General features: G+C 54.0%; 1 protein-coding gene across 1 annotated transcript in view; it reads right to left on the bottom strand.

Moving 5' to 3' along the window:
• RAMP1 (receptor activity modifying protein 1) overlaps positions 1-26,094 on the bottom strand; it is a 51,338-nt gene that overhangs the window by 21,048 nt on the left and 4,196 nt on the right. Inside the window, exon 2 of the mRNA XM_057551957.1 lies at positions 13,746-13,884. Within this exon, the coding sequence (XP_057407940.1) occupies positions 13,746-13,884 (139 nt within the window). The remainder of the gene's footprint in view (positions 1-13,745; positions 13,885-26,094) is intronic.

Below are 26,094 nucleotides of genomic sequence, written 5' to 3'. Positions count from 1 at the left end.
CAGATGTAGAAAACAAACTTACGGTTACCAGGAGGGAAAGAGGGGGGAGGGATAAATTGGGAGATTGGGATTGACACTTACATACTACTATATATAAAATGGATAATTAATAAGGACCTACTGTACAGTACAGGGAACTCTACTCAGTACTCTGTAATGACCTATATGGGAAAAGGATCTAAAAAGGAGTGGATATATGTATATGTATAACTGATTCACTTTGCTGTACACCTGAAACTAACACAACGTTGTAAATCAGCTATAATCCAACAAAAATTTTTTATAAAAAGAAAAAAAAGGAAAAAGCTGTCTGAAGAAGAATGTTAAGAAGATAATGCCTGTCTATTAAGAAAAAAGGATGGAAAAACGGACATATCAAAATCTACAGAAAGTGATGAAGGAGGTCCTTAGGAAGAAACATCACAGGTTTAAATGCTCTTATTATGTTAAAAAAAAAGTGAGAAAAAATGATGAACTAAGCATCTAAATGATATCTTAGGAAAGAAGTATATATTTTTTAAAAGAGGCGAGAATGAATGCTGAGTTAATGCCAAAAATTTAAAAAAGACATTGTTACGTAAAACCTAGCCTATTCTCTAAAGACTACAAAAATGGGCACCATTAATGAGAAAGTGGGTCTCCTGATTTCCCTTTGATGAGTGAGGTGGCATCTACCCAAAGGAAAAACGGGGGAGAGAAACATGAAGATAAAACAAAACTTGGATATAGAGGATAGTAAACATTTAAGGGGATACTAAGCATCATTGTGTTTTAGTGAGAAATCGGGAGGATATGGCCCAAATAAATAGAGCTGACATACAAAGAGGAAATAAGAAACAGCCAAAATTAATCCATAGTGGAGGAAGAAACTGGAGAAAGGAACTCCCCAAACCACCCAGAGCTGGTGGCTTCGCTGATGAATTCATCCCACCTTCCGAGGAACAAATAGTTCTCGGGGCGCACCAATTATTTCCTACCCTTGACCCCAATCGTCAGCTAAACACATATATTCCATTAGGCAAATAGGAGTCTAATCCTAAAACCCGATTAAGGAAACTCGAACAGAGGGAGATCAGGAACTGTCAATCAAGAAAATGCCATTATGGGACTTCCCTGGAGGTCCAGTGGTTAGGACCCCACGCTTCCATTGCAGGGGGCGCCGGTTCCATCCCTGGTAGGGAAACCGAGATCCTGTGTGCCGCGCGGCGCAGCCACAGAAATAAAGAAAAAGAAAATGCTATTATACTGTTTTCACTGGGGAGAAAACAGAGGCCCACAGAGAGTTTAAGCAGTGACAGAATCAGCAGGATTCATGCCCAGGTGGGTCCTATCGGAGCTCCACACTTTTTTTCCCCCACGCTTGCTTTTTGTACTAATTGCTAAAAGACAGCACCCAAAGGTAACAAGTGGTCAATCCAACTAGGCCAGCTGCCAATCCTCAGGACGTTTGGGGGCCTGCGGGGCTCCCCATGGGAAGGACTCTTGCAAACAGGTGATGCTTCCTGAGTTGACTGATTGATACTGGCTGTCTCAATTAGGATCTCAATAGGACTTTTTATGGAATTTGGCAAAATGGTTCTCCAGTTCTTTCAGAAAAATAGGTGGAAAATATATCAAAGAGAGCACAACACAATGTGAAATATAACAAAAATGAACACACTAGTTTCGGAGGAGCTCTTCTAAATTGTAGAAAATATCATAAAGCCATGATAATTTAAGTGGTGGAATATGGCCCCAAAACATAGGTAAAAATTAACTGAAATAGACTCTAATGTGTACAATAAGGTATTAAATGTGTTAAACTAAGAAGAACCGAACCATTGAGGTAGGAAAAACTATTTAACAAATTATGTTAGGATAATCGAGATAGGAAGGATATAAATTTTAATTCATGCCTTAATGTAACTGTGTTAAGAAGATAAACATTATTTCAAAATACAGAACAACTAAATAGAAACAGAACATAATGTTGCGGCCACGTGACTCAACTGGATTTGTGGAACAGATAGGACCCCGCCAAAATCACAGAGCTCTGAGGAGAGAGTAGGGGCACACATGTTAACCGAATAACTAGCTAAAACATAGAAAATAAACATCACCAGGATAAACACAAATGAAACAGGAAGAGAAGATATTTAGAACAAAATGACAGAGAGCTAATCTCTACCATAGTCAAGAGTTTGTAAAAGCAAATTAAAAATACCCCCAATGACTCAAGTATAAATAGCAAAGGTCAAGGTCAGATAATCTGCGTTTGAGAAAAAGCAAATTGCAAACAACTGAGGGAGAATAGCTCAATCCTCCTAAGAGCCAAAGATGGGCAAATTGAAACCAAAAAGGAAATTTCATTTAAACCTGCAAAGATAGTCTCTACAAACTCAATACTCAGGAACCTATGAGGAAATACATATTTTCCCATACGTTGCTGGTAATGTAAATTAGTGAAATTCTTTAAAAGGGCAACCGGGCCAAACCTATCAAGAACCACAGAATGTTCATGTCATGTGTTGTAGCAAGCCCACGTGCAAGAATTCTTGAAGAAATTAGTCAAAAAAGAAGGCTCCGCGTACAAAACTTCTTATAGCAGCATCATTTATAATATCAAAACCCTGGAAATGGCTCAACACAAGTAGGATTGGAAATATCAGGACATGTTAATTTGGCCTTCCTGCCATTGACCTAGGCTGCCTCCCCTGCCCTGGCAGTGAGGGTCAACTCACCTTCTCTGCTACCCCAAAGGAGCGTGTTTTTAACAAAGTGGGGTCTCCATTTCTAAGACAAGGAGCTGCAGAAGAGGGCTCTCAGACCTAAGGCCTGTCCCGAGCGTGTCCTGCAGGGCACCCTGCGCGTACGTGTCCAGGGCTTAAGTCCTGTACGACGCCTGGGGAGAAAGGTGACCTCCAAAGATGCCCGGGGCGTGGGCTGCTGTGCTGTGCCTCGGCTCCCGGACCCCCCCCCCCCCCGAGGACGCGGAGCGTGCTTGGGAGAGGACCACCACCTGGATGACTGATGAGTGGATGGGTCCTGGGAGACCCTGTCACCGGGCTTGGGGTGGGGGCTCTGGTGCGCAGGGTGAGCGCTGGGGTAAAGACAGCATTACGAAGGGACACCTGCTAGGATCCCCCCACCCAGCCTCCCCTGCCCACCAGCGCACACCCCGGCCTCATCTCCCATCACGAGCCCGCCCTGCCCCCTTCCGCGTGTGCGCAGCTCCCCGGACAGAGAAGTCGCATCTGCCTGGATGGTTCTGGGTTTCCCAGGCTGTGGGGAAGGGCGTGCAGCAGTGTATCCTGTGGGAGGCGGGGATGAAGGTGCAGAGCGGGCAGGCCCCATCACCGGATGAGTTCCGTCTGCCTGTCCTTCCGCTCAGGCCGGGATCTGCTGAGTGTCATCTGCTTCTGACCTTATATGTTCTGACACTGGCCTGATTTGATACCCCAGCTGTGGAGATTGTGAAACAGGGCGGTTAATGGTTTGACGGAAAAAGACGTCATGGCAGGCCGGGTGCCAGGGCCCAGCAGTCGGTTAGCGCTGCACCTGGGGACGTGCGTTCGTCCTCTCCCAGGGGAGCAGTGGAGAGGAAGGGAAGCTGAGGTCGACGCGGCGGCCCTGGGCGTGGACGGTGAGGGCCAGGGCCCTCCTCCTCAGCTTCGGGCTCCTCGGTTGTGGGCCTGCAGGCGCACCGTCTGGGAGCTTTCTGAGACCCTCCCGCCCCTCACCCTCACCTCCAGGAGCCCAGCTCGGGTGCACGAAGCCCCAGACAGCGCCTGCTTGCCTTCTCCAGCATGCCTCGCCCCCGACATCGGTCCCGTCGCCCCAGCCCTGGATCTGTCCCCCAGGCCAGCTGCGGCTGAGCTCCCCGGCCCGGGCGGAGGGGCCTGGCAGGCCTCCTGAGAGCCCCCGGCCCGCCAGCAACAGGCCCGTGCTGGCGCTGCAGGGTCTCGGGGCGCACGGCGCACTCCTCCCCCGAGAGCTGGCATTCCCGAAGGCTCTGTCGTGATGCCATCTGGGTGCGGGCTTCAGGAAGCCGCCTTGGAGAGCGTGGGGCAAAGGGCGCCCCTTTCTTCTGCCCACCCAGCAATCCTGAGCGCGTGCTGCCTCCTTGTCACAGCTGGCGCCTGACGCCCGCGGGGTGGCTGCGGGGGGCCCGGGGTCTCCTGCCCCACGGCCCACAGGCAGCAGCAAGTAGCGGCATCGCCCGCCCACTTCCACGCACCCGAAGAGCCAGCGGGAGGTGAAATGAAGAAGCACAGAGTCCGGGAAGGGCTGGGGAGGCCCGCGGCCCCGTCCTCGGCCCGCCTTCTGGAAAGCCGTGCCTCCACCTCTTCCCCGAGGGCAGGAGGCCCAGCTGAGGCCGGGCCAGGGGACGGACGGAGGCCTGAGCAGAGCTGGCTTGGCTTCCCAGGGCGATTTGGGGGGTGCTCCTGGCACGGTCCCTCCCCAAAGGCCCCCAGAGGTCCAAGATCGGCCGCCAGCTGTCCTCACTCCTGGGCTTGAGGGGGCGGCTGTGCTGTGGGACACCTGGAGGGTCCCCCGCATGCAGGTGGGTAGAGGGTGTGGGAGGGGCGTCTGTGCCAGGTCGTCCCGATGAGCATGTGGCCCGAGCACGGGCGAGTATCAGGGCAGATCCTTGACAGACAACCCACGAGGACCCCGGGCCCAGCTCCAAAAGCTCCCCGGCTGTGAGGGGGCGCACAGGTGGGCCGGCCTCCAGGCCAGGCGTCCTGCAGGGCTCCGGTGAGAGGCTTGCCCAGCACCCTGGGCGTGGGCCCCCCTGAGCCCCGGGCGGGATGGGCCGAGCACAGCAGGAACCCCAGGAGGGTGACGGCCGCTGCCCCAGAGAGACCTCCGTGGTTAAGCAAGATGCCTGCTCTCAGTTCCCGTTGGGATCAAAACCAAAGCAGCTGTTCCAATGCTGCTGCTGAGCTGGGAAGAATTTCCTGACTTGACTCTTTTCACGGGACACACAAAGAAGGTCCTTTGTTCCAACAGCAGGCCGGGATCACGGCAGGCCCAGGAAAGACCCCGCGGTGGGTCAGCGCACCAGGCCTAAACCAACAGGCACCTGGAACCGGAGGGCTAGGCTTGGAGCCCACGGCTGCAGGAGCAGCTCCGCAAGCCCTCTGCACCCTGCTTCTGGGTCCTTCACTTAACTCACTGGGCAGCTCCTCCGCTCGCAGGCCAGAGACCCAGCCTCATAGCTGGGCCGCGGCTCGGGCCAGGCTGGAGGGCTCTCACGGCCCAGCACGGGGCCAGCGTGGCAGGGAGGGGTTCCCGGGAGCAGGCCACGGGGACCCGGGTCCCTTGGACCCCGAAGCCGCTGTGCGCCGAGGCGGACACGGTCAGGGTTTACAAACCTGGAGGCTTTGGGGCAGAGAGACTGGGATGAAGGTGAAGTTGGGTTCTCTGATGACCAGCTCGGAAGGCGGTGCCCCGTGCCCCTGGGCCACCTCTGACCACCTTTGATACCTTCCCTGGCCCAGGTGACACCTTAGAGCCTGAAGCTGTGCTGGAAGTGGGGGAGCAGGGCGGCCCCCTGGTCTCCTAAGTCCACCCGGCATTTCTTGTCTGGGGGAGAAAATCGATATGCAGTCACTTGAAAACCAGCCCTCTTCTGGTTGAGTTCTGCACGTTCCAGATTCCTCTCCCTCCCCAAACAACACCAACAGGAAGGTCTCTGGGAATGAGAGTTTCTGATGACACATTTCCCCACATCCTCTATAGCTTCCCCAATTAGATTACGTTCCCAGTTAATATGTTAAATCATGTTACATTTCCATTAGTGAACCAGGGCTGCACTTTAACGAGCTGACCTCTGGGACACGGTGGACTTGGTCTGGCGCACAAGGGGAGCCTGCCCTGCTGGGCTCACTGGCCCTGCGGGGACCCAGAGCGGGGGTGGCTCAGACACCTGCGGAATCTGAGGCCCCCCAAAGCATCCTCAAACACGGGAGGACTCAGGAGTAACCCCCGGGCCATTCTCACGACGGAGGAGGCAGGGGTCCCGGTCCAGGGCTGCTGGAGAGAGATGCCTGCATTGGCTCAAACACAGACTCTCGCTGCGTAGCTATGGTCCCAGGGTGAGCTCTAACTGTTACAAACCTTGAAATGCAAAAACGGAACAGGCCCACATGCCAGGGCAGGTCACTCAAGAATGTCCACTGTCCTCCTGTTAGAACAAGTCATCAGCCCTTTGCTTTCCCTCGAGAAATTCCTATCCGTGAGCAGCGGTGCACAGCGCTGCTGAGAGCCGGCCAGCAGGGGCAGGCCCCGACGTACCCATGGTGGACTTTATCCCCAGGTGTTCTGGAGTGTGCGTCCTATGGAAGACTGTCTGGCTCGGTGTGTCTGTCACTTAGTGCGAAGGTGATCTCCTCTGACCTGCAGCTGTTTTGAACTGGAGTCTTCTGATTTCGGGAGAGCCCAGAAGGTTCCCTCTGCCAGATCAGAGCCGCCCTGACCTCAGGCGGCAGGCACCAGGTGGCTCTGGCCCTAGGTGCGCCTGCTTTAGGGGCTTCCCACCCTCAGCTGCAGCCTGGCCCTGAACCCCAGACCCCAACAACTGCCCGGTGCTGCTTGCGGGGCTGTGGCCTTTGCCTCACCCACAGGCCTTAGCTGCACTTGGCTTGGACAGGGGTCCTTCCCAACACCCGTGCCCTTTGCCAGACGCCCACCTGGCTTGTAGTCCTCCAGCTCCAGGAGGACTCCCTGAACCAGCCCGCTGTCCGGCTCTCTGCCTGCTGGTCCCCCACCTTGGGTTCCTGCTCTCCCGCTGGACACTGTGCTCTGGTCATGGTGATGGCCCTCCTGCTTACACCCTCACTATGCCTAGCCTTCTCTCTGGGTCCCTCTTCTTTTCTCCTTCCACCCAATCCTTTGGACAAGTTTGTCCACCCCCAAGACCCCCCAGACCTCCACTGTTCCAGGAGACCCTGGAAAGTCTGCCCTTGGCTCGAGCACCAGGCTTGGTATTGAAACTGAGCAGGACCCTGTGGGGCTCCTGGGCATGGAAGCCTTTCTGTGTCCCCTGTTTCTTGTTTGTAGGGAATAGACTCCAGCCCCCATGACCTTCCCTGAGTTCCAGAGGGCAGATTCGAACAGTTGCTAATCAGGGAAGGGAGGGGACGCAGAGACAAGGGAGGAGCAGCCAGGAAACAATAGTGCAGCCTTGGGGCGGGGGCCTGGTTCCTCCTCAAGGGATACACATAACAATATCTTTGAGCTCTTCCACAGAACTAAAACCCAACAAATGGAAGATGTTGGCATTCTTCATTCCAGAGAAGACCAACTGAGGCCAGATTAAAGGAACCAGAGAAGCTCATCAAGAGATTACCGTGAGACCAGATTAAAGGCGCACAGGCCCTGCGCACACCCTCATTTTACCAGCAACCCCACCCTTGAACTATTGCTATAAAACTCCTCACCAAATCCTCCCGGGTTGGGACACACAGTGTTTGAGGGCAGGAGCCCGCTGTGTCCCCCTCTGCCTGGCAAAGCAATAAAGCTCTTCTTTTCTACTTCACCCAAAACTCTTGTCTCCGAGATTCTATTTGGCACCTGTGCACAGAGGCCAAGCTTTCGGCATCATCATCCAATGCAAGGGAACTTCACCAGGCCCACTGGATGTTGGCGGGGGCAGAGGTGGCCATCGAAGGCCAGCATCCACCTCCCGGGGGCCACACTTACACAAAGAGCATCCCCACACTGCCCCTGAGATTCAGGAAGCGGCCACCTTGTGCCCTTGGGGAGTGTCAAGAGCTGGGACTTTGACTCAAAGAGACCTTCCTTACTAGCTGTGACCCCGGGCAGCCACAGTGGGAATTACAACAGTTCTGCCTCTTCCTGAGTCGCTGCCTACTTAAATGAGATAGTGAACGTTCAGGGCTCAGCACGATGCCCGGCTCATAGTAAGTGCTCAGTAAATGTGAGCTATCATAATAAACTCTTTTCTTGGACTGAGGGAAGTGACAACTAAGTAAGCATTCAGTAGGCAATGAGCACCCATTGATGGTTCTGGAGGAGAAATTAATGTTGTAGATGCAATATTAATGAAATTAATGTTGTAGATGTAATATGGGGAAGGCTTGAAAAGGGACCATTTATAAAAGTATGAGCAAAATGCACAGGGAAACTTAGTAAAGGACAAAGTGGCATCTCAAACCACTGGGGGCAAAGATGGGTTCATTAATAAACAGGACAACTGGGCAGCTCATCTGGAAGAAGACAAAATTTGTTTCATAATTCACACCACAAACCACAATTAACTCCAGGTAGACTAGGGGTTTAGACGTTGCCACTGAAACCATATATGAGCTCGAGAAGAAAACATGGGTGGATTCCTCTTGAATCTTGGTATAGGGAAAGGCTTTCCAACTATGACTCAGATCCAGAGGTGATAAAGGATCAACTCTCATGTGATGACTTTAAAAAAATATTACGCGGCACCAAAAATGCTGAAAACAAGTCGAAAGACAACTAACAAACTAGGAGAAAATATCTAACATGTATCACACACAAAGGGCTACTCTCTGTTCTGACTTATAAAGAACTCTTTAAAAGGACCAGAAATGGTCTTGATAGAAAATGGGAAAAGACATGAACAAACAACTCACAAAAAAGATTTGAGGATGGCCCTTAAACGTAGGAAAGATGTTCAGATTCACTTGTAACTGGACACTGCAAATTAACACTCCACTGAGACACCAGTTCTCATTCATCCAACGGGGAACATTCAACATCTGATGACAGTCTGCCGGCGAGGCTTGGGGAAATGGGCCCTCCACTGCTGGCGGGGTGCAAACTGGTGCACCCTCAGGAGAGCAATGGGCAGTACTTAATAAAACCATGTGTGCTCTTACCGTTGACTCTGAAGATACAGCTCCAACAATATGAAAATACATCTGCACAAGGTCATTCACTTCAACACTATCTGAAATTGGAAACTACTGAGAAAACCTAAATGCCTCTTCATAGGAAAGCGAAGGAAACACTATGCATGGTGGAGTATTATCCAGCTGTAAAAATGAATGGGAACATTCTCTGTGCACTGATAAGGACTGATTTCCAGGATATACTGCTCAGTGAAAAAAGAAAACCCCAAGTGCAAAAAGAATATCTATAGTGTAGTATAAGAATATCTATAGTATAGTATGAGTATCTATAGTATAGTATACTATATTTATAGTATAGTATGAGAATATCTATAGTATATTATCGTACAGTATGGTATAAAGATATCTATAGTATAGTATAAGAATATCTATATTATGGTATAGTACAGCATAAGAGTATTGATAGCATAGTGTAGTAGAAGAATATCTATAGTAAAAGACTATAGTATAGTACAGTGCAGTACAGTATAAGACAATCTATGGAATAGTATAGTATAGGAATATCTGTAGTACTGTATAGTATATTAAGTTGGCCAAAAGGTTCTTTCGGTTTTTTTCTGTAAGATGGCTCTAGTAGCACTTAGCTGTCTTTAACATAATTGGAAACAATTTTGTTAGATTGTATGTGACAGCTGTCATATCAGCGTGCATTTAAAAAAAGACGTCAAAATTGGTGAATTTTTGTGTAGCCATTTTAATATTGAAGATGGAAGAAAAAAGCAACATTTTCGGTATATTATGCTTTATTATTTCAAGAAAGGTAAAAATGCAACTGAAACGCACAAAAAAATTTGTGCAGTTTATGGAGAGGGTGCTGTGACTGATCGAACGTGCCAAAAGTTGTTTGCGAAGTTTCGTGCTGGAGATTTCTCGCCGGACGATGCTTCACGGTCGGGTAGACCAGTTGAAGTAGACAGCGATCAAATCGAGACATTAATTGAGAACAACCAACGTTATACCATGCTGGAGATAGCCAACATACTCGAAATATCCAAATCAAGCGTTGAAAATCATTTGCACCAGCTTGGTTATGTTCATCGCTTTGATGTTTGGGTTCCACGTAAGTTAAGCGAAAAAAACCTTCTTGACCATATTTCTGCATGCGATTCTCTGCTTAAATGTAACGAAAACGTTGTTTTTAAAACAAATTGTGACGGGCAATGAAAAGTGGATACTGTACAATAATGTGGAACGGAAGAGATCGTGGGGTAAGCGAAATGAACCACCACCAACCACACCAAAGGCCGGTCTTCATCCAAAGAAGGTGATGTTGTGTATATGGTGGGATTGGAAGGGAGTCCGCTATTATGAGCTCCTTCCAGAAAGCCAAACGATTAATTCCAACAAGTACTGCTCCCAATTAGACCAACTGGAAGCAGCTCTCGACGAAAAGCATCCAGAATTAGTCAACAGAAAATGCATAATCTTCCATCAGGATAAGGCAAGATCTCATGTTTCTTTGATGACCAGGCAAAAACTATTACAGCTTGGCTGGGAAGTTCTAATTCATCTGGCATATTCACCAGACATTGCACCTTCGGATTTCCATTTATTTAGGTCTTTACAAAATTCTCTTAATGGAAAAAATGTCAATTCCCTGGAAGACTGTAAAAGGCCCCTGGAACAGTTCTTTGCTCAAAAAGATAAAAAGTTTTGGGAAGACAGAATTATGAAGTTGCCTGAAAAATGGCAGAAGGTAGTGGAACAAAAGGGTGGATACGTTGTTCAATAAAGTTCTTGGTGAAAATGAAAAATGTGTCTTTTATTTTTACTTAAAAACCGAAGGCACTTTTTGGCCAAACCAATACTTCGTGTAAGAAAGAAGAGGATATAGGCTTCCCTGGTGGCACAGTGGTTGAGAGTCTGCCTGCCGGTGCAGGGAACACGGGTTCAAGCCCTGGTCTGGGAAGATCCCACATGGCGTGGAGCAACTGGGCCCATGAGCCACAATTACTGAGCCTGCGCGTCTGGAGCCTGTGCTCCACAACGGGAGAGGCCGCGATAGTGAGGGGCCCACGCACTGCAATGAAGAGTGGCCCCCACTTGCCACAACTGGAGAGAGCCCTCGCACAGAAGCGAAGACCCAACACAGCCATAAATAAATAAAAATTAAAAAAATAAAATAAATTTTAAAAAAAAGAAAGAAGAGGATATAAGAAAAAAAATACATCCACCTGCCCATTTGTACAAAGGAATACAAGAAGTAAAAACCGGAAGCTAATGAGACTGGTACCCACAGGGAGTGGGTGGGAATGGGGTGAAAAGGATGGAGAAATGCGGTGTGGGGAAATGACACTTCTCAGAAGCTACCTTTGAGGACAGCTCTGACTCAGAGCCCCAGCGTGATGGGCAGCTCTCTGCATCAACCTGCCCAGGCTTTAGTTCCCGGTTACTCAACCAAACACCAACCTAGGTGTTGCTGGGGCAGTTCTGAGATGTGGTTCACCTCTACAACTAGTTGGCTTTAAGTAGAGAGATCCTCCCTGATCATGTGCGTGGGCTTCAGCCTCCAGTTGAAAGGCCTTAAGAGCAAGTTAAGAAATTCTGCCTCAAGGCTGCAGCCTTGGCTCCGCCCAAGAGTCTCCAGCCTCGGCCTGCTCTACAGATTTGAATTTGTCACACCCATGATTGCAAGCCAGTGCCTTGAAATAAATATCGTTATATATAGCCTTTCCCTACACCAAGGTTAAAGGGGGGTTCTCCCGTGTTATTTTTCTTCTTGTGCTTGGGTGGTCTCATTGGTCACATCTAAATCCCTGGTAGGAATACATGTGTATGTTTATCTTGGTTTCTGAGCATCATTCTTTAATCAAAGGAACCGGGGCTCCTTGGAAAAATGGCTGATTCCAGGGCTGGGGCAGAAAATGCACAAAATAAGCCTGGAGAATCTCATGGTGCCAGAAAGTAAGGAACTGCCCCCAAAAGGATGCGGGGTGAGGGGGGGATGTCAAAAGAACACAAAAGCCAATTTGAAGGTGCCGTAACTGCCAAAGCTGGGACAATTTAAGGACCCTTATGATGGTGTTGGACCCACCCAGATGATCCATATAATCCCCCCATCTCAGGGTCACCTGGTCAGCAACCTCAGTTCCATGTGCAACTTACCTCCCCTTCACCATGTAATGTAACATATTCCCAGGTTCCAGGATTAGGATTAGGTTCCCAGGATGAGGATGTGGTCATCTCTAGGGGCTGTTATTCTGCTGACCACAGACCCCGGGGCTGGCTGGCCCCAGCTGATTTGCTGAGGTGCTCTTATGATGAGGACTTCTGCTTCTTCCTCCCACAATTATCTTGATTTTCTTTTTAAATAAAGAAATTTCCTAGCAACCTCACCTCCACCCCCGGCTTCTATTTTCAGCTGTATCACCACACTTGGCTCAGCTCCAATGATGGCAAACTCTGGGGCCCGGGTGATAATTACTCCTGTTTGCACTCTAAGCAGAGTTGGAAACCTTCTGCGGTGGCTTCGTTTCTAGCAACATGTCACCACTGCTTCGTTCAGAATGTCACTTGCCAATTGCGTTACCTCTTCTGCGAGGCCACCTGTTTGGAATCTGTCTACACAAATCACTTGCACAGAGCTGGGGTCCGGGTCGGGGGGCGGGGGAGCGGAGTGTTGTTCCCCAGGGACCCTCGTGTGTCTTCTCTGCATCATAATAATGTGCACTCTTTAATTTAAACACAAATCACTCAGCAGAGGCAGAAAGCCAATTAGCCTAAAGAACAGGCTCTGCTGATTTTTAACATCCTGCCCCCACTCCGCCCCCCTTTGATTTCTAACTCATGATTGATTTCTCAGCTCAGCAAAGGAGACCCTGAAGTCTGGGAAGAGGCAGCGGAGAAGGAGGAGGGTGAGGAGACCCCACCTGGCCCGGCTCCCACTCAGCCTCTGCTCAGACCCTGGAGGGCCGCGCCGGCTCCATGTTAATTGCAGGAGCAGGAAGCAAGCATCCCCGCCCCCAGCTCCTGTGTGTCCTGCGCTGTGCTGTAAACCGCGGTGCAGGTCTTTGTACGGAGGACATCGGAATCCAGGCTGGAAACCCGCAGACACGCTGCGGACCCTGCTTGCCTGGCAGGGTCGGCCGCCCACCTGTGATCTCGGCATCTGGCGGGTATTTCTCTTTGCCTTTACTCGCCCACTGGAGCCCTCAGATGCCCCCGGGCCCTGAACGCTGAAGCAGAAACACAAACTGGGATAGCGACTGCAGACATGCCAAGTTCTGATCTTTGCTCCATTAGACGGAAGGAACCGGGCCTGGGCGGGGAGAGACGCCGACCCTGCCGAGGGGCCGAGAGGCCAGGGATGAGCCCTGTGGGGCAGGAAGAAGGACGTCTTGGCAGAAGGACTGAGTCAGGAAGGCGAAGGGGCTCAGCTCGACCTGGGCCGCCCACGGTTCCAGGAAGCGCCGAGCCCCGAGCAGGCAGGAAGGACAGCCCCGGCCAGACCATGGGGATGGAGGGAAGCTGCGGGTACAGCCCTGCCCTCGGGGGCTCCTGTCACAGGGACTCCGCCCGGCCGCTAGAACTTGCTCCCGGCTACAGGCCTCTCAGACCGGACAAGGTCCAAAGGGAACCCCCCGCCGCCTGCCACGCTGGCGCCCGCCACCCACCGTGACGCCAGGTCGCCGCGCTCAGGCCTCCTCCACCCCGCCGTCCACGCTCACCTGGCAGGGGCGCCCTCCTTCGCCCTCACCCTGGACCCGGCCCATGGCGCATCCACACCCTGGACTTCGGTGAAGCACCGCAACCGTGGCCTTGAGGGAAACCCTCTCCCGGGGCCCGCGGCCCCGCCCCCCGGCGCCCGCGGCCCCGCCCCCCGACACGCCCCACACGCCGGAGACGCGGACTCACCCGATGGTCTTGCCCCAGTCGCACCACAGCGGCCTCCCGACGGCCTCCATGTCCACCTGGAACTGGGCGAGGCAGAGCTCGTGGAGGAGGGTGCTGAAGGTGGCGTCCTGGCAGGCGGTGGCCATGAAGAGGTGGCTCGCTGCAACGACAGCCCCCAGACGACAGTCACCCTCCGGCCTCGCCGGGCCCGCCTGCCCCCGCTGCGGGTCAGGGACTCTTCTGTCCACAGCCCACATCCCTCGGGGCTCCCAGCCCAGGGCCCTCCGGGGAGCCCCGTCTGACTCTGAGGCCACCAGGATGCCCTGGGGTCCCCGTGATCCCCGGAGGGGGCGTCTAGGCTCCAACTGGATCATTTCTTCATCAGTTGTTTCGGGGCCCAGCAAAGGCCCTGCCTGCTAATAGCGGGTCTGATGACGATGTCTCCCTGGGCGACAGAGACAGAATGGGGACCGCACTTCCTCTTGTCCGGGGCACAGGGTCTGACTCTCACACCACTCCCGACATGGTTCCCAAGGCCTGCACTTCACAGACATGGAAACTGCGGCCACGAGAACAGTTTGCTGGGACCGGACCCTGGTTCATCACCCACGAGGCCACCAGGCCTCTGCCCGGGAGTGAGGAGGAGGAATCCGCCCGCCCCAGGGAGGGCCAGCGGCACAGGGTCCTGGAGACCACCGCCCGCCCCTCTTCCTCCGGCTCGTGTGGGCTGGGCCGCAGCACCCAGCACCCAGCTCACATCCTCTGTGTGTGGATGTTCAGCAGTTAGAAACCACCAGCAGACAAACGGTCACGTGAAATGTTTCCACCCTCCCGCCTTGATGAAGGTACAGTCAGAAATAGCAGTGCCCTGCACAAAGCAAGATTCACTCATTTCCCCCAAGCCCAAGACTGGCTCCCGTGCATGCCAGGCAGGTGAGGAAGCTTCTCCCCTGGGTCCTCCCCCCGCCAGGCCTCCTCCCCCTCCCGTTCTTCAGGCTGAACGTCCACTGTCCACCTTCTTGCCCCTCTTAGGGGTGGGGTCGGGCTCCTTGCATTCCCTGCTTGGGCTCTGCCTGCAGGCACCCACCCGCCCCGCCCCACCAGCAGCCCCTTCCAATTCCTGGGAGGAAGGGCTGCGCTGGGAATTCTTGGACTCGGGGACGTGGGTGGACGACAAGCTGCCACTTTAGGCGCTCAGGCCAGGTACGGGTGTGCGCTCAGGTGGGAGCCCCTGGCCCCTCGGACTCCTCCCCCTCTGCCTCTGTCTTCCCAGGGTAAAATGCAGAGGAGCTGGTACTCCAGTCCCTAGAATATTTGGGCGCTGCTCAAAGCTCTTTACGACTACTCTGGGGTGGGGTCCTATGGTGATCATCGACTTACAGATGGGAACTGGGGATTCGGGGCTCAGAAACAGGCCCAAGGTCCGAGCACTGGAAGCGGTGTAGACTAGACTGAACTAGCCTTGCCTCCTTCGGGGCCTGCACCCAGCGAACTCCCAGACCGCGAGGCTCGGGACCAGGCCGGAAGCAGGAAGCAGGAAGTGGGGCAGAAGGCCTGACCTGTCCTCTGCTGCAGATCTCGGGGAGGGGGTAGGTGAGGAAGGTGGGGGGTGGTCAGAGAGGTGGTGACGGCAGGGTTGGGACGAGCCATTCTAGTGTGCGACTCTGGGGGCTCAAGAGTTAGTGCATGGGGGGGACGAGGTGGGGGGATGGGTAGGTAGGTGGATGGATGGATGGGTAAATGGGTGGGTGGGTGGATGGGTGGATGGCTGAGCGGCTGGGCAGGTGGACAGTAGGGTAGATGAAGGAGTTCACACACCACAGACGGGGCTCTGACCGGCCCACGGTGGGCAGAACGGAGAGCCGAACGGGAAGCTGAAGGCCCGGCCGGGGCAGAGGGGCGGACGGGCTCTCACAGGAAGCCTGTGGACTTGGGAGAGGAGCAGGTGGACACTGGTGCTGGTGACAGGTAACAGAGCCGACGGGCTGCCTTAAACAGAAGCGAAGGGCAGGCTGCCCCTGGGGGCCGGGAGGGCAGGCCGGGCACAGGGGCCCCTCGCAGGCAGGAGGACGGTGCTCTGTCCCCACCCCGCCGAGAGCCTGAGGCAGGGGTGGGGGCTGGCGGGGGGGCCCCGGGGCCTCTGCAGGGCACTCACCTCCTGCCAGAGCCTGTGCCCCTGGACGCCAGGCCAGAGTGCACAGAGCTGTCCCCTCCCAGCACCGCTGGTTCTCAGCACGGCGGGGACTGGTGGCCAGTGACCAGCACGCCGGGTCCGGGCAGGGTCGGAGGCTTGGGGTCGGGGAGGGCTGCGGTCGGAGGGAGCCACGACGAGGCCTCTGTGCTGTCCCGGGGGACGCGATGGCAGGGGCTCCACGCGCCTCTCCAGGATCCCCGTGACGGCCCCGCACCCCTGAATTCCACGTCCCCTGACACGTGACGGGGTGGGAGGCTAACAAGCCCATTTACCTAATTTCAGTGACAGACTGCAGGCTGGACACATCTCGGCAGGGGGGGCCAAGCTAACAAAGTGACATTTCATAGCAGTAAAAGTACAACTCTGTGATTAGTTACAAATAAAACCCCGAACGCAGGGAACCCACGGCACACGGAAGTGCAGGTGAGGCCAGCGGCCCAAGCTGGAAGCAGCCTCGGGCTGCACCTGCCTGCGCGCTGAGGTGCCTCCTCCCGCACCCACCGCCTGGAGGGTCCCACCGTCCCCCAGGCCTGGACAGGCAGGCTAGGTGCCTGGAAGCCGGTCAGATGGGGAGGACCCCCGGGGTTTGTAGCTCGAGAAGCCGGGAGTAACGGGAGCGGGGGGAACGGGGAAGATGAAAGCCTGGCAAGAGGGAAAGCCCTTCGGAGGAGCCCCCAGGAGAGGACCCGCCCTCGACACCCTGGAAAGGGGCGCCCAGCTGGGGGTGAAGGAGTGAGGCTCCCGGGGCGCTCAGGGGGCCAGGGAGGGAGACGTGGGAGCCTCTGAAAGCCCCTGAGTTCACGCCGCTTCCCAGCAGCCCGGGTGTGGCCTCCTCAGGGTCCACACGGCACGGCACGTGCACCCGAGGGCCAGCCGCGGGGAAGGGGCTGCTCCCCACCCCTGCCCTCTCAAGACACCCCGAGGAAGCCCACCTGCGGGGAGAGGAAGCGCCAGGGGCCGCAGGTAGCTCGGAAGGCTTAGACACAGACGCACGGGGGAGCTGCAGCCTCACTCTGAAGGCCGGTCGCCCCTCCGTGTCCCCGTCCCCCCCCACTCACTGCTCCTGGCATCCGCTCTGCGCTCCCCACCTGGACCGCCCTTCCTGGCAAAGCTCAGGCTCAAATGTCGCCCGTCCTCCTCCCTAAGGTCCCAGCACCCCCCCCCCCCCCACCTCTGCATCTAGTGCCTTGTTTAGGGCTGGCGGAACCACTTTGCTGTCCTCTCCTCGCCCACTCTTTATGACTCACGTGGATGTCCTCCCTGGTACCCAGCGGCTCTGCACGTTAATATTTGTCAGGTGAACCAGATGGTGGCGCCCAGCGTACCAGTGGACATTCTGCGTGGGAGTGAAGCGTGTGCCTCGGACCGTCCCAAGGAGGGCCAGGAAGCGCGGCGGGCTCCCCTCCTGCTCTGGAAGGGCTGCTTGACAGCGAACGAAGATGAACGCGCATCTCAGGGCGCTGGGTGCTCGTGACAGAAAGCCATGGGCTGATGTGGGCACTGGAGAGATCTGATCTAAGGGAGCTGGGTGGCTCCCGAGTCCCTGGAAGGTCAGGGCAGCAGGGGCCCACCAGCCCTAGAGTTAGTGCGCGGGGTGGGTGGAGGGCCAGAGGCCGAGGGCCTGGTTGGAATGGGCTCCGAGGGACGTGTCCTCAGGCCACAGTCCCCCCATGAGGGGGTCCCTCCCTGACGCTCGGGTCGGCCTCCTGCTGCTGCCCCCTCCTCTGGGCTGCACACATCCGGCAGCCACGTGCCCCCGCCCGGCCGGCTCAGGCCCTGAGCGGCCACCCTGCCCTTCGGCCTCAGGGGTCACACTCTAGCCCACACGCACGGTCTGTGCGCCGCCCTGCCCTGGGCTGGCTGCAGGGCCTGCCCTGTGGCCTTGACCCGGCCTGGCTCTGGGCTGGTCCCTGGGCGGCAGCTCCCACCTCTCTGTGAGCCACTGTCTGCCTCCCAAGGGCGGGACCTCTGCTCCTCGGAAACAGACACCCACACCCCGCTGCCCTTGTTCTCCTGCCCTGGGGGAGCCCAGAGCCTGGCTGCTCTCTTTGCGGTTGTTCCTGCAACTGGGACGAGGCTGGGCAAGCTGTCTGCGTGAATCTGGAAACCAGTTTTATTTCTAAGTAGAGGAGAATGACACTTAGATTTTTTTTTAAAAAAAGAGCCTGATGTGGTTTCTTTCATTGGAAAGAGAGGAAACGTTATGGTTTTAACACTGAATAAAATTGCCCAAAGTTTTAAAACCAGCTGTTTGGGGCCAGATGGGTTCCAATCCTGTGTGACTGCAAATTTAATCATTCATAACTCATGTCTCTAAAAGGCCGAGTGCAAGGCTGGCAGGCAGACAGCAGCGAGTCGAGGCAGGACTTTCCCTGGCGTCGGCATCGTTCAGTTCAGTGAGCCTGGGGGCGCCTAGAGAAACAGCTGGAAAATGTCCCTGACGGGAGGAGAAATGGCAGTGAGATCCCTACGGCCATGTGCCCGGGGCCAGAAAGATGGGGCGGCGGGCTCCCCATGGGGGACCTCGGGGCTCTGGGGCATTTGGGTTTTCTAACGAGAGATGAGGGCCCAGAAGTGAGGACCTGATAGGTCTCATTTCATGCCTGTGCCCTTGGCGCGTGGCGGCACGTCTGCGGGACGGGCCCATCCTGCTGCCACGCATCCCGCCCCCCGTTTGCAGAGATGGGGCCGCAGACTCACACGGCCCTCCCAGCGCTGGGCTGACCGGTGGGAGGTGAGCCGAGGGAAGGGCACCTGCTGGGGGGCCTGCTCGTCAGAGTGACCGGCTGGGGGCTGAATTCAGAGCCCGTGAGCCTCCAGGGCCCCCAGCACACTGCCCACCCCCACCCCCAGGCCAGGCCCAGAGGAGGCCTCGCCACCTCTCGGCCACAGTTTCTTTCTCTGTGAAATGGGAACATCCCACACCAGGTGGGCAAACAGGGCTGGCTTCCAGAAGACGTGTTCACAGAATCAACCCCACCTCAAGACGAGTGGCCCTCCCTGTGGATTTGCAAACTGAGGGGCCCTTAGCGACTCACAGGAAGTGCCAGCCTGACCCCAGGGCCCAGCAGGGGTGATGGGAGGGGGCAGGAGGGGGAGGGGACAAAGGCATGGGACACTTCTGGAGGTGACGGATATACATGCTCACGGTCTTGAGTCCACGGGGGTGTATACCTATGCCAGAACCTTCCAAATGATACACTTTAAACATATTCAGTTTATTCTATGTCAGTTAGACCTCAATAAAAACAATAAATCTGAAGGGAATGTCAAGAGTGGGCTATCTCTGAGTGGTGTAATTACAGATGATCTTTATTTTCTGCTTTATGCTTTTCTACACTTTACACAGGTTAAAAGTATAATTTCTAAAATATTCTCTCTGTATTCTGTCCAGACCTTTTCCTAATAGCTATCGGAAAAATCCTTGCTCGTCATGTTCTTGCTGAATCACTTTTTGCTCACCCAGCTAGGGCCAGCAGGGTGAAAACCACCCACTTCCAGGACTCTCCTGGGTACAGCCACTCGGGAGCCAAATGCCCAGGCAGCTACATGCCTGGCTTGTCAGTGAATGCCCCAGAGGATGATGTAAACAGAACTTGGTTTGAACATGTTACCTTCAGCCTTTCTCAGTCCACTCTGGAAAAAGAAAACAAAAACCCAAACGACAAAATGAAAAAACAAGAACTCTGTGTGTCCAGTAAAATCTCCTACTCAACCCTCAAGGCCCAGCGAACCATCACCTCCTCTGCCCTGCTCAGCACAGAGCCGTCTCTGACCGTGCATCGCGCCATCTCCTAACCCTTGGTTAGCCACCGCGGCGCCTCGGAGACTGCGTCTCCTGCACACCCAGCGCCGGCCCTCAGCAGGCTTCTGGCTGACGGCACACTCACTGAAGAAGCAGATGTGCTGGGGCACACTGCACTCCTGGCCAGGGACAGCTCTCTTAACTTTCCAGGTCTGTTCTAGCTTCTAGAAAGTGCAGAGTGGTTTGGGCCTCAACCTGTCCTCAGCCAGCATCTTGTGAGATGCTTCTCTCTCCTCCCTGCTTAAATACTCTGTTGATTTCATCCCCTTCTGGAGGGTTTTGGGGACTGCGTAATGTGATACCAGGTCATATTTTGGTGCCTTAAGGTGCCTGTGTGTCTATCAAGAGCCACTGTCTGTATTCTCTTTGGAAGCAAGTTGGTATAAATGGATAGAATGCAGATCAGGCTCTAGATCCGTTACACATCAATTGCAAAAGGCCTGCTACTTCCCCTCCCACTGTCACATGCTGGGAAAGCCCCATCGAGGGTGGTGACAACTGCAGCTCACGTGGCCAGCTCCTGTCCTAAGCCCTCTACGGGCATTAGCTTATTTAATCCTTGCAAGTAATCAACAGGGCAGGTGTTATTCTCCCATTTTACACATGGGGACAGAGGGGCCCTGAGAGGTTAGGTAACCTGCTCAGAGTCACACAGCCCAGGAGTGGTGGAGCTGGGGTGCAACCCCTGGCATGCTCATCTCAGACCACGTGGGAGAGATGGTGAGGGTGGCCACCTCAGTGCCAGAGACCCTGAAAGCAGCCCCAAAGGCTATAGATGATCGATGTCCGCTGAGGCTTTGAGAGCCTCGAACCAAGTCACCTCTGCAGGCTGGCTTCCCCAGGGCCACCTCCCCATGAGCGGCCTGGAGGGGTCTCACTGGAGAGGTGGGAGTCCCACGAGATGGATGGCTGGCTGCGTGTAGGTGCCCCGAAGAGCACGAGGTCGAGCCAAGAGCCAACGGCCGAGCTGCCTCTCCTCCCGGCACCGGGGCCTCCTAGTCCCAGGGGACCAGCACTTTCTATCTGAGCAGGTACAGCCGACTCAAGCCCATTGCTCCCACTAAAATCACTGGTGTCCTTAAGGAACACGCGGTGCCCTCAGAGGAAAGCAAAAGGATTTTCATGATTTTAGAAACTAACTTCAACATCTCACTTGTTAAGGGAGTCTACCTTTGCATGATTTTCTGACACGCAGATGAATCGCTGCACAGCAACTGGAGAAGCACAGCCCAGCGACCTTACCGACAGGGGCTGGGCCACGAGAGCCTGGAGTTGACCTCTCCAGAGGATGGAGAGCCTGGGGCCCAAGTGAGGAGCTCCCCAGCCCATCCGAGTGCCCATTCCTGCCGCCCGCGAGTCGGGTTCTCCTGAACCGGCTCCATCGGTCACCACGCTCCATCGGTGGTGGGCCGGAGGGCCCCTGTGCCAGTCCCTGAGCGGGTGCCGTGGTCCCTCCAGCATTCCCCACGTGGCCCCTGGGCGTCTCCCCACTGCCAGGCTCCGTCACACTGAACTTCCTCTAGAGCGAAAGCCCCTCGGCTTCCCCTGAGCTCTTCCTCTCCCGTCTCTGTTCCACCTAACGCCCTCTCTCTGCAGGAGGTCAGCTGGTCCAGCTCGCCCCCTGTCCCAGGATGCTCCCCATGCCTGGCAAGAGGAATTCCCGCCCTTGCCACCCTCTGAGCAGCCAGTCAAGGGCTGAGAGAGAGGAGGGCCAGAGGCCCTTCCATTTCCCCCTCAAGCAGCAACTTGCTCCAACGAAGCCCTCACCTAGAAGATTCTCCTGACTGTCACCTGATTTTGATCCTTGTGGTCAGCCTGCAGACCCACCGGCCCCCTTGCTCTGGCCCAGGGATGCTGCTTCTCCTCCTCCCTCCCCTCCTTGAAGTGCCTGCTCTGTGCTGGATGTGGGAGGACCTGTCAATGTGTCCCCTGAATCCACGAGAAAATAGGATGCTAAATCAGATCAAACACCTAAGTGATGCAGAATAACATCCAAAAGGTGGGCAGTGGAGTCACACAAATGTAAGACCAAAAAATAATAAAGCACAGTATCATCCCTGACAAAGTTAAATTCCACCTGGAAAGAAATAAAGGGCATCCCATACCCATCAGGACAGCTACCATCAAAAAACCAGGAAAGAACAAGTGCTGGTTAGGATGTGGAGAAGTCAGAACCCTTGTGCACCGTTGGTGGGACTGTAAAATGGCAGTTACTGTGGAAAACAGTATAGCAGTTCCTCAAAATAGTAAACATAGAACTACCATATGATCCAGCAATTCCACTTCTGGGTATTTACTCACGAAAATTGAAAACAGGGTCTCTAAGAGATACTTGCACACCTGTGTTCATAGCAGCGTTATTCACAATAGCCAGAAGGTGGACGCAATCCAGGTGTCATCGATAGATGAATGGATAAACAAAATGTGGTATATACATAGGAGGGAACATTATTCAGCCTTAAAAAGGAAGGAAATTGTGACACATGCCATAGCATGAATGAACCTTGAAGACATTATGCTAAGTGAAATAAGCCAGTCACAAAAAGACAAACACTATATGATTCCAATTCACGTGAGGTACTTACAGGAGTCAGAATCAGAGAGACAGAAAGTAGAAAGGTGGTTGCCGGGGGCTGGGGGAAGGGGATGGGGAGTTAGTGCTTCATGGGCAGAGTAACGTTTTGGGAAGATGCAAAAGTTCTGGAGGTGGATGGTGTCAATGACTGCAGGACGGTGTGAATAGCCTCAGTGCCACAGAACTGCAACTTAAAATGGCTAAGATGGTCAATTTTATATGTATTCTACCACAATCACAAGTAAAAAAATAAAATTAAAAAAACAATAAAGAGGACACAGAAGGTTATGCTATAAGAACCCCTCACGTGGACGTGGCTGGCAGGGATTAGGTGTGTGAATTCCGCACTGTCCCAGTGGCACAGAGCGTGCGGGAACTCAGTGGCAGAAAACTGAGTCAGAGAGCAGCGTGGGGCTGAAGCACAGCGCTCACAGCCCTGACACAGCTGGGGGGCTACGATGAGGAAGGATACGTATGTAATATAGTTTAAGATGATGGCTAGAATCAACACATAAAAACTCCACACTCGGGAGTTCCCTGGCGGTCCAGGGGTTAGGACTCGGTGCTTGCGCTGCTGAGGGCCCGGGGTTTGATCCCTGGTCGGGGAACTAGGAGCCTGCAAGCTGCTCAGCACGGCCAAAAGACAAACAAACAAACAAAACTCCACACTCTTCTTGTGGGTTTAGGGGCCTTTTACAAAAGGGAAATTCTGCGAGGCCCAGAAGGATGCCTTCACACACGCTAAGCTGTGGTGGTGGTGGTCTACGACTGCTGCCCGACCACAGTGTCGGGGGAGGAACCAAAAGGCTGAGTCACTGGGATTGCTAAAAACTTGCTTCCAAATAAGTCATATTTTAAGAGGATATAAAACCCACAGACAGAAAATCAAGAAAATATTAACAACGGGCACAAGACAGAAAGAAATTCAGGGGATGCAGCCATGACGCCGAAGAACAAGTTTCATTCCTGAAAAAGAACAAAAACAAGTGGATTTGGCATTCAAGGGAAACGAACTGCTTCTTCTGGGGGTAGGGGAGGGGTCTAATAACAGAGATAAATCACTGTCTCTTCTGATCGAGAGATGACAGGAAAATGCCAATTCACAACACTGGACCAGAAATGGCAAACACGTGTCCACAGATACAGTGGGAAATAGAAAAATAAGATACGTACCTATATTAATGATATATTGGATAAAATGGACAAGTTCACAGGAAAATGTGAAACATTATCACCATAAGAAATAGGAAACCCAAGAGGACCAAGACCCACGAAAGACACTGAAAACGTTCTCAGTTATCTTCCCTGCCAAACAGGGCCCCACTCGATGGTTCTGCAAGTGAAAATGAAGATCCTTCAGGTCCTGGAGGACCTCTTTTGGGAAGAAACCCCAGTGTTGTTAATAAAACCCACCAAAGAAAGTGCAGAGCAATCTCACTTAGGAATAGCAAAGCATAACTCAGAATAAGCAGTGGGCAACAGACTCCCAAGTCTGCTGAAAGGCAGCACAGGGACCCAAGGAACACTCCATTCATCCCAGAAATGCAGGAAGATTCACACTGGCGAACCCCCTCTCCACCTGGGGCCCCATTTCCCCAGTGCCAGCAGCCCGCCCCTCAAGGAGGGAATTCAGAGCTCTGCATGCTGCCAAGGACAAAATGATTCTTCCTTTGCATCATAAAAGAGTACTTCACACATGGAAAGAAGACTCATTCTCTATCCCTTCCCCTCCCCATCCCTAGCAGAGATAAAATAAAATTAAAAAAGCATCTTGCCCAAAGGAGAAAGACTGAAGGTTCGAGGCCCAGTTGCCTTCAGCCAGGAATGAAGGGAGGCAGCTGCTGCCACGCCCTCTACTCAGCAGAGAGTCGCCCGCCAACCGAGCTGGAGCAGGGAACCAAGAGGGTCAACACGGGGAGGAGGTGACCACCCTTCCTTACAGCTGATCTAATGATCTATCTGAAAAAGCCAAGGGGGAGAAGAACGAAAACAAAACAAGAAGCTGGCACTGTTAGAAACCACCACGCGCACAAAGACGGCCAAGCGTAAAACAAATGCACAAAAAAGGAGCTTATGTTCCAGCAACGACCAGATAGAAGATAAATTGGGGGAGATATCCCAGTCATAGTAGCAGCCAAAAAACACAAGATTTCTAGAAATTGAACAAGTAATCTGCAGGAGAAAAGGAATCCTGTGGGTGGGGTGGAGGACAGACTGCTGTTTCCTGAACAGGTGGTCTTGTTAAAATCCTCCCAGATCAATCAACAAATCAGGGCAATCACCACTTAAGTCCCAACAGCCATTTAGCTAGAAAATCAGCAGACATTCCAGATGAATCAAAGACCTGCACGTCTAAAACCCTGGCACGCCGGAGGAAACCCTCAGTAGGCACGCGCTCTGGTTGAGCCCTCTCTGCATCTTCTCAGAGGACCTGACCTTCTCCAGGTTGCACTAGCTGTCACCTCTTCCACACTCGCCCCCCACAACTGCCCTCCCCAGTCTCCGTCTCAGCCTCTCCTCAGCCTTGGCCTCCCCTCCCGGGCCTCCATCGGGAGCCTGCGCCCCACCTGCATCCACACCCCCGGGGCCATCCCTTCTATCCGAGGCTCTCACACCATCTTGACACGGATGCCACCCCAGACGTCTCTCCCAGCCACACTTCTTCTGTGCCCTGCAGACACCTGCCTACTTGCCACCATCCCTGAGTGTCCAAGGGGACGTGTCACCCAACGTGGCTGCTGTGGATAGGGCCGCCAGCTTTAGCAAATAAAATTACAGGACGCCCAGTTAAACTTGAATGGCAGGTAAACGAGTTCTTTTTAGTATAAGTATGTCCCAAATATTGCTTGAGACACTCTTATACTAAAACGCTTTGTCGCTTCACTGACACGGAATTTAACCGGGGGCCCTGTGACTTCCTGGAAGCCTCGGCTGTGATGCTGCAGCTGTCCGGCCTCTGCCCGCCAGGTGCCCAGCTGTTCTGCATTCCTCGCTGCTGCCTCCCTTCCCACGCCCGAGCCCTCTGTCCACCTGTGGAACCCTCTGGAGCCTCTCCACTCCTTCCAGCTCAGCCCCACCTTCCCTCGCCCTGTCTCCCACGCCCAGCCCCCGCCCAGCCCCCGCTGGGCTCCAGCACAGCAGCCCAGGGCTCTTTAAACCATGTGTTCCATCTCGTCACCGCGTTTAATATCCTCCAGGTCTGCCCGTTGCCCTTGCAATGAAATCTGAACTGCTCCCCTTGGCCCAGAGGATTGGGTCCTCCTGTAGCTTGGCTCAAAGCCCTCTTCCCCTCATGCTTCCATCACAAAGGCTTCTGGAAAGTTCCAAGAACCAAGGCCTTTGCATAACTGGTCTTGTGCTCTGGAGCGCTCTTCCCAACTCCCTGGGGCTTGAGATCAGGGGCCCCGCCGCCCGCGACTTACTTCTTTCTGCATAGATGGCACCCTTCGCGTACGTGGCTCAACGGGAGCACGGCTTCTCAGCCTTGGCACCAGGGGCGTTTTGTGCTGGACCCTTCTTCGTGTGGGGCTGCAGCGGGCAGCCCCCAGCAGTAGGCTGTGTAGCGGCACCCCTGGCTTCTACCTACTAGAAGCCCCTTCCAGGCCTGACACCCTGGGGCCCACTTGTGTTCTGCACCAGGTAGAAGTTACCAGGAGAAACTAGTGCCTCCCCGGTGCTCCCTTACCTGCTTCTCCGCCCAGCCCGCAGCCATCCTTCCTCTCGCAAATGGACCCTGGAATCTTCTGGAGGCAATAAAGGCACATGCAGAGAGGACCAACCTGGGGTGTCAGTGTCA

This window comes from Balaenoptera acutorostrata, chromosome 8 (assembly GCF_949987535.1).
Source record: "Balaenoptera acutorostrata chromosome 8, mBalAcu1.1, whole genome shotgun sequence".
NCBI classification, from domain to species: Eukaryota; Metazoa; Chordata; class Mammalia; order Artiodactyla; family Balaenopteridae; genus Balaenoptera; species Balaenoptera acutorostrata.
The sequence above is the reverse complement of the archived record's forward strand: the minus strand, read 5'-3'. Positions and strand labels throughout refer to the sequence as shown.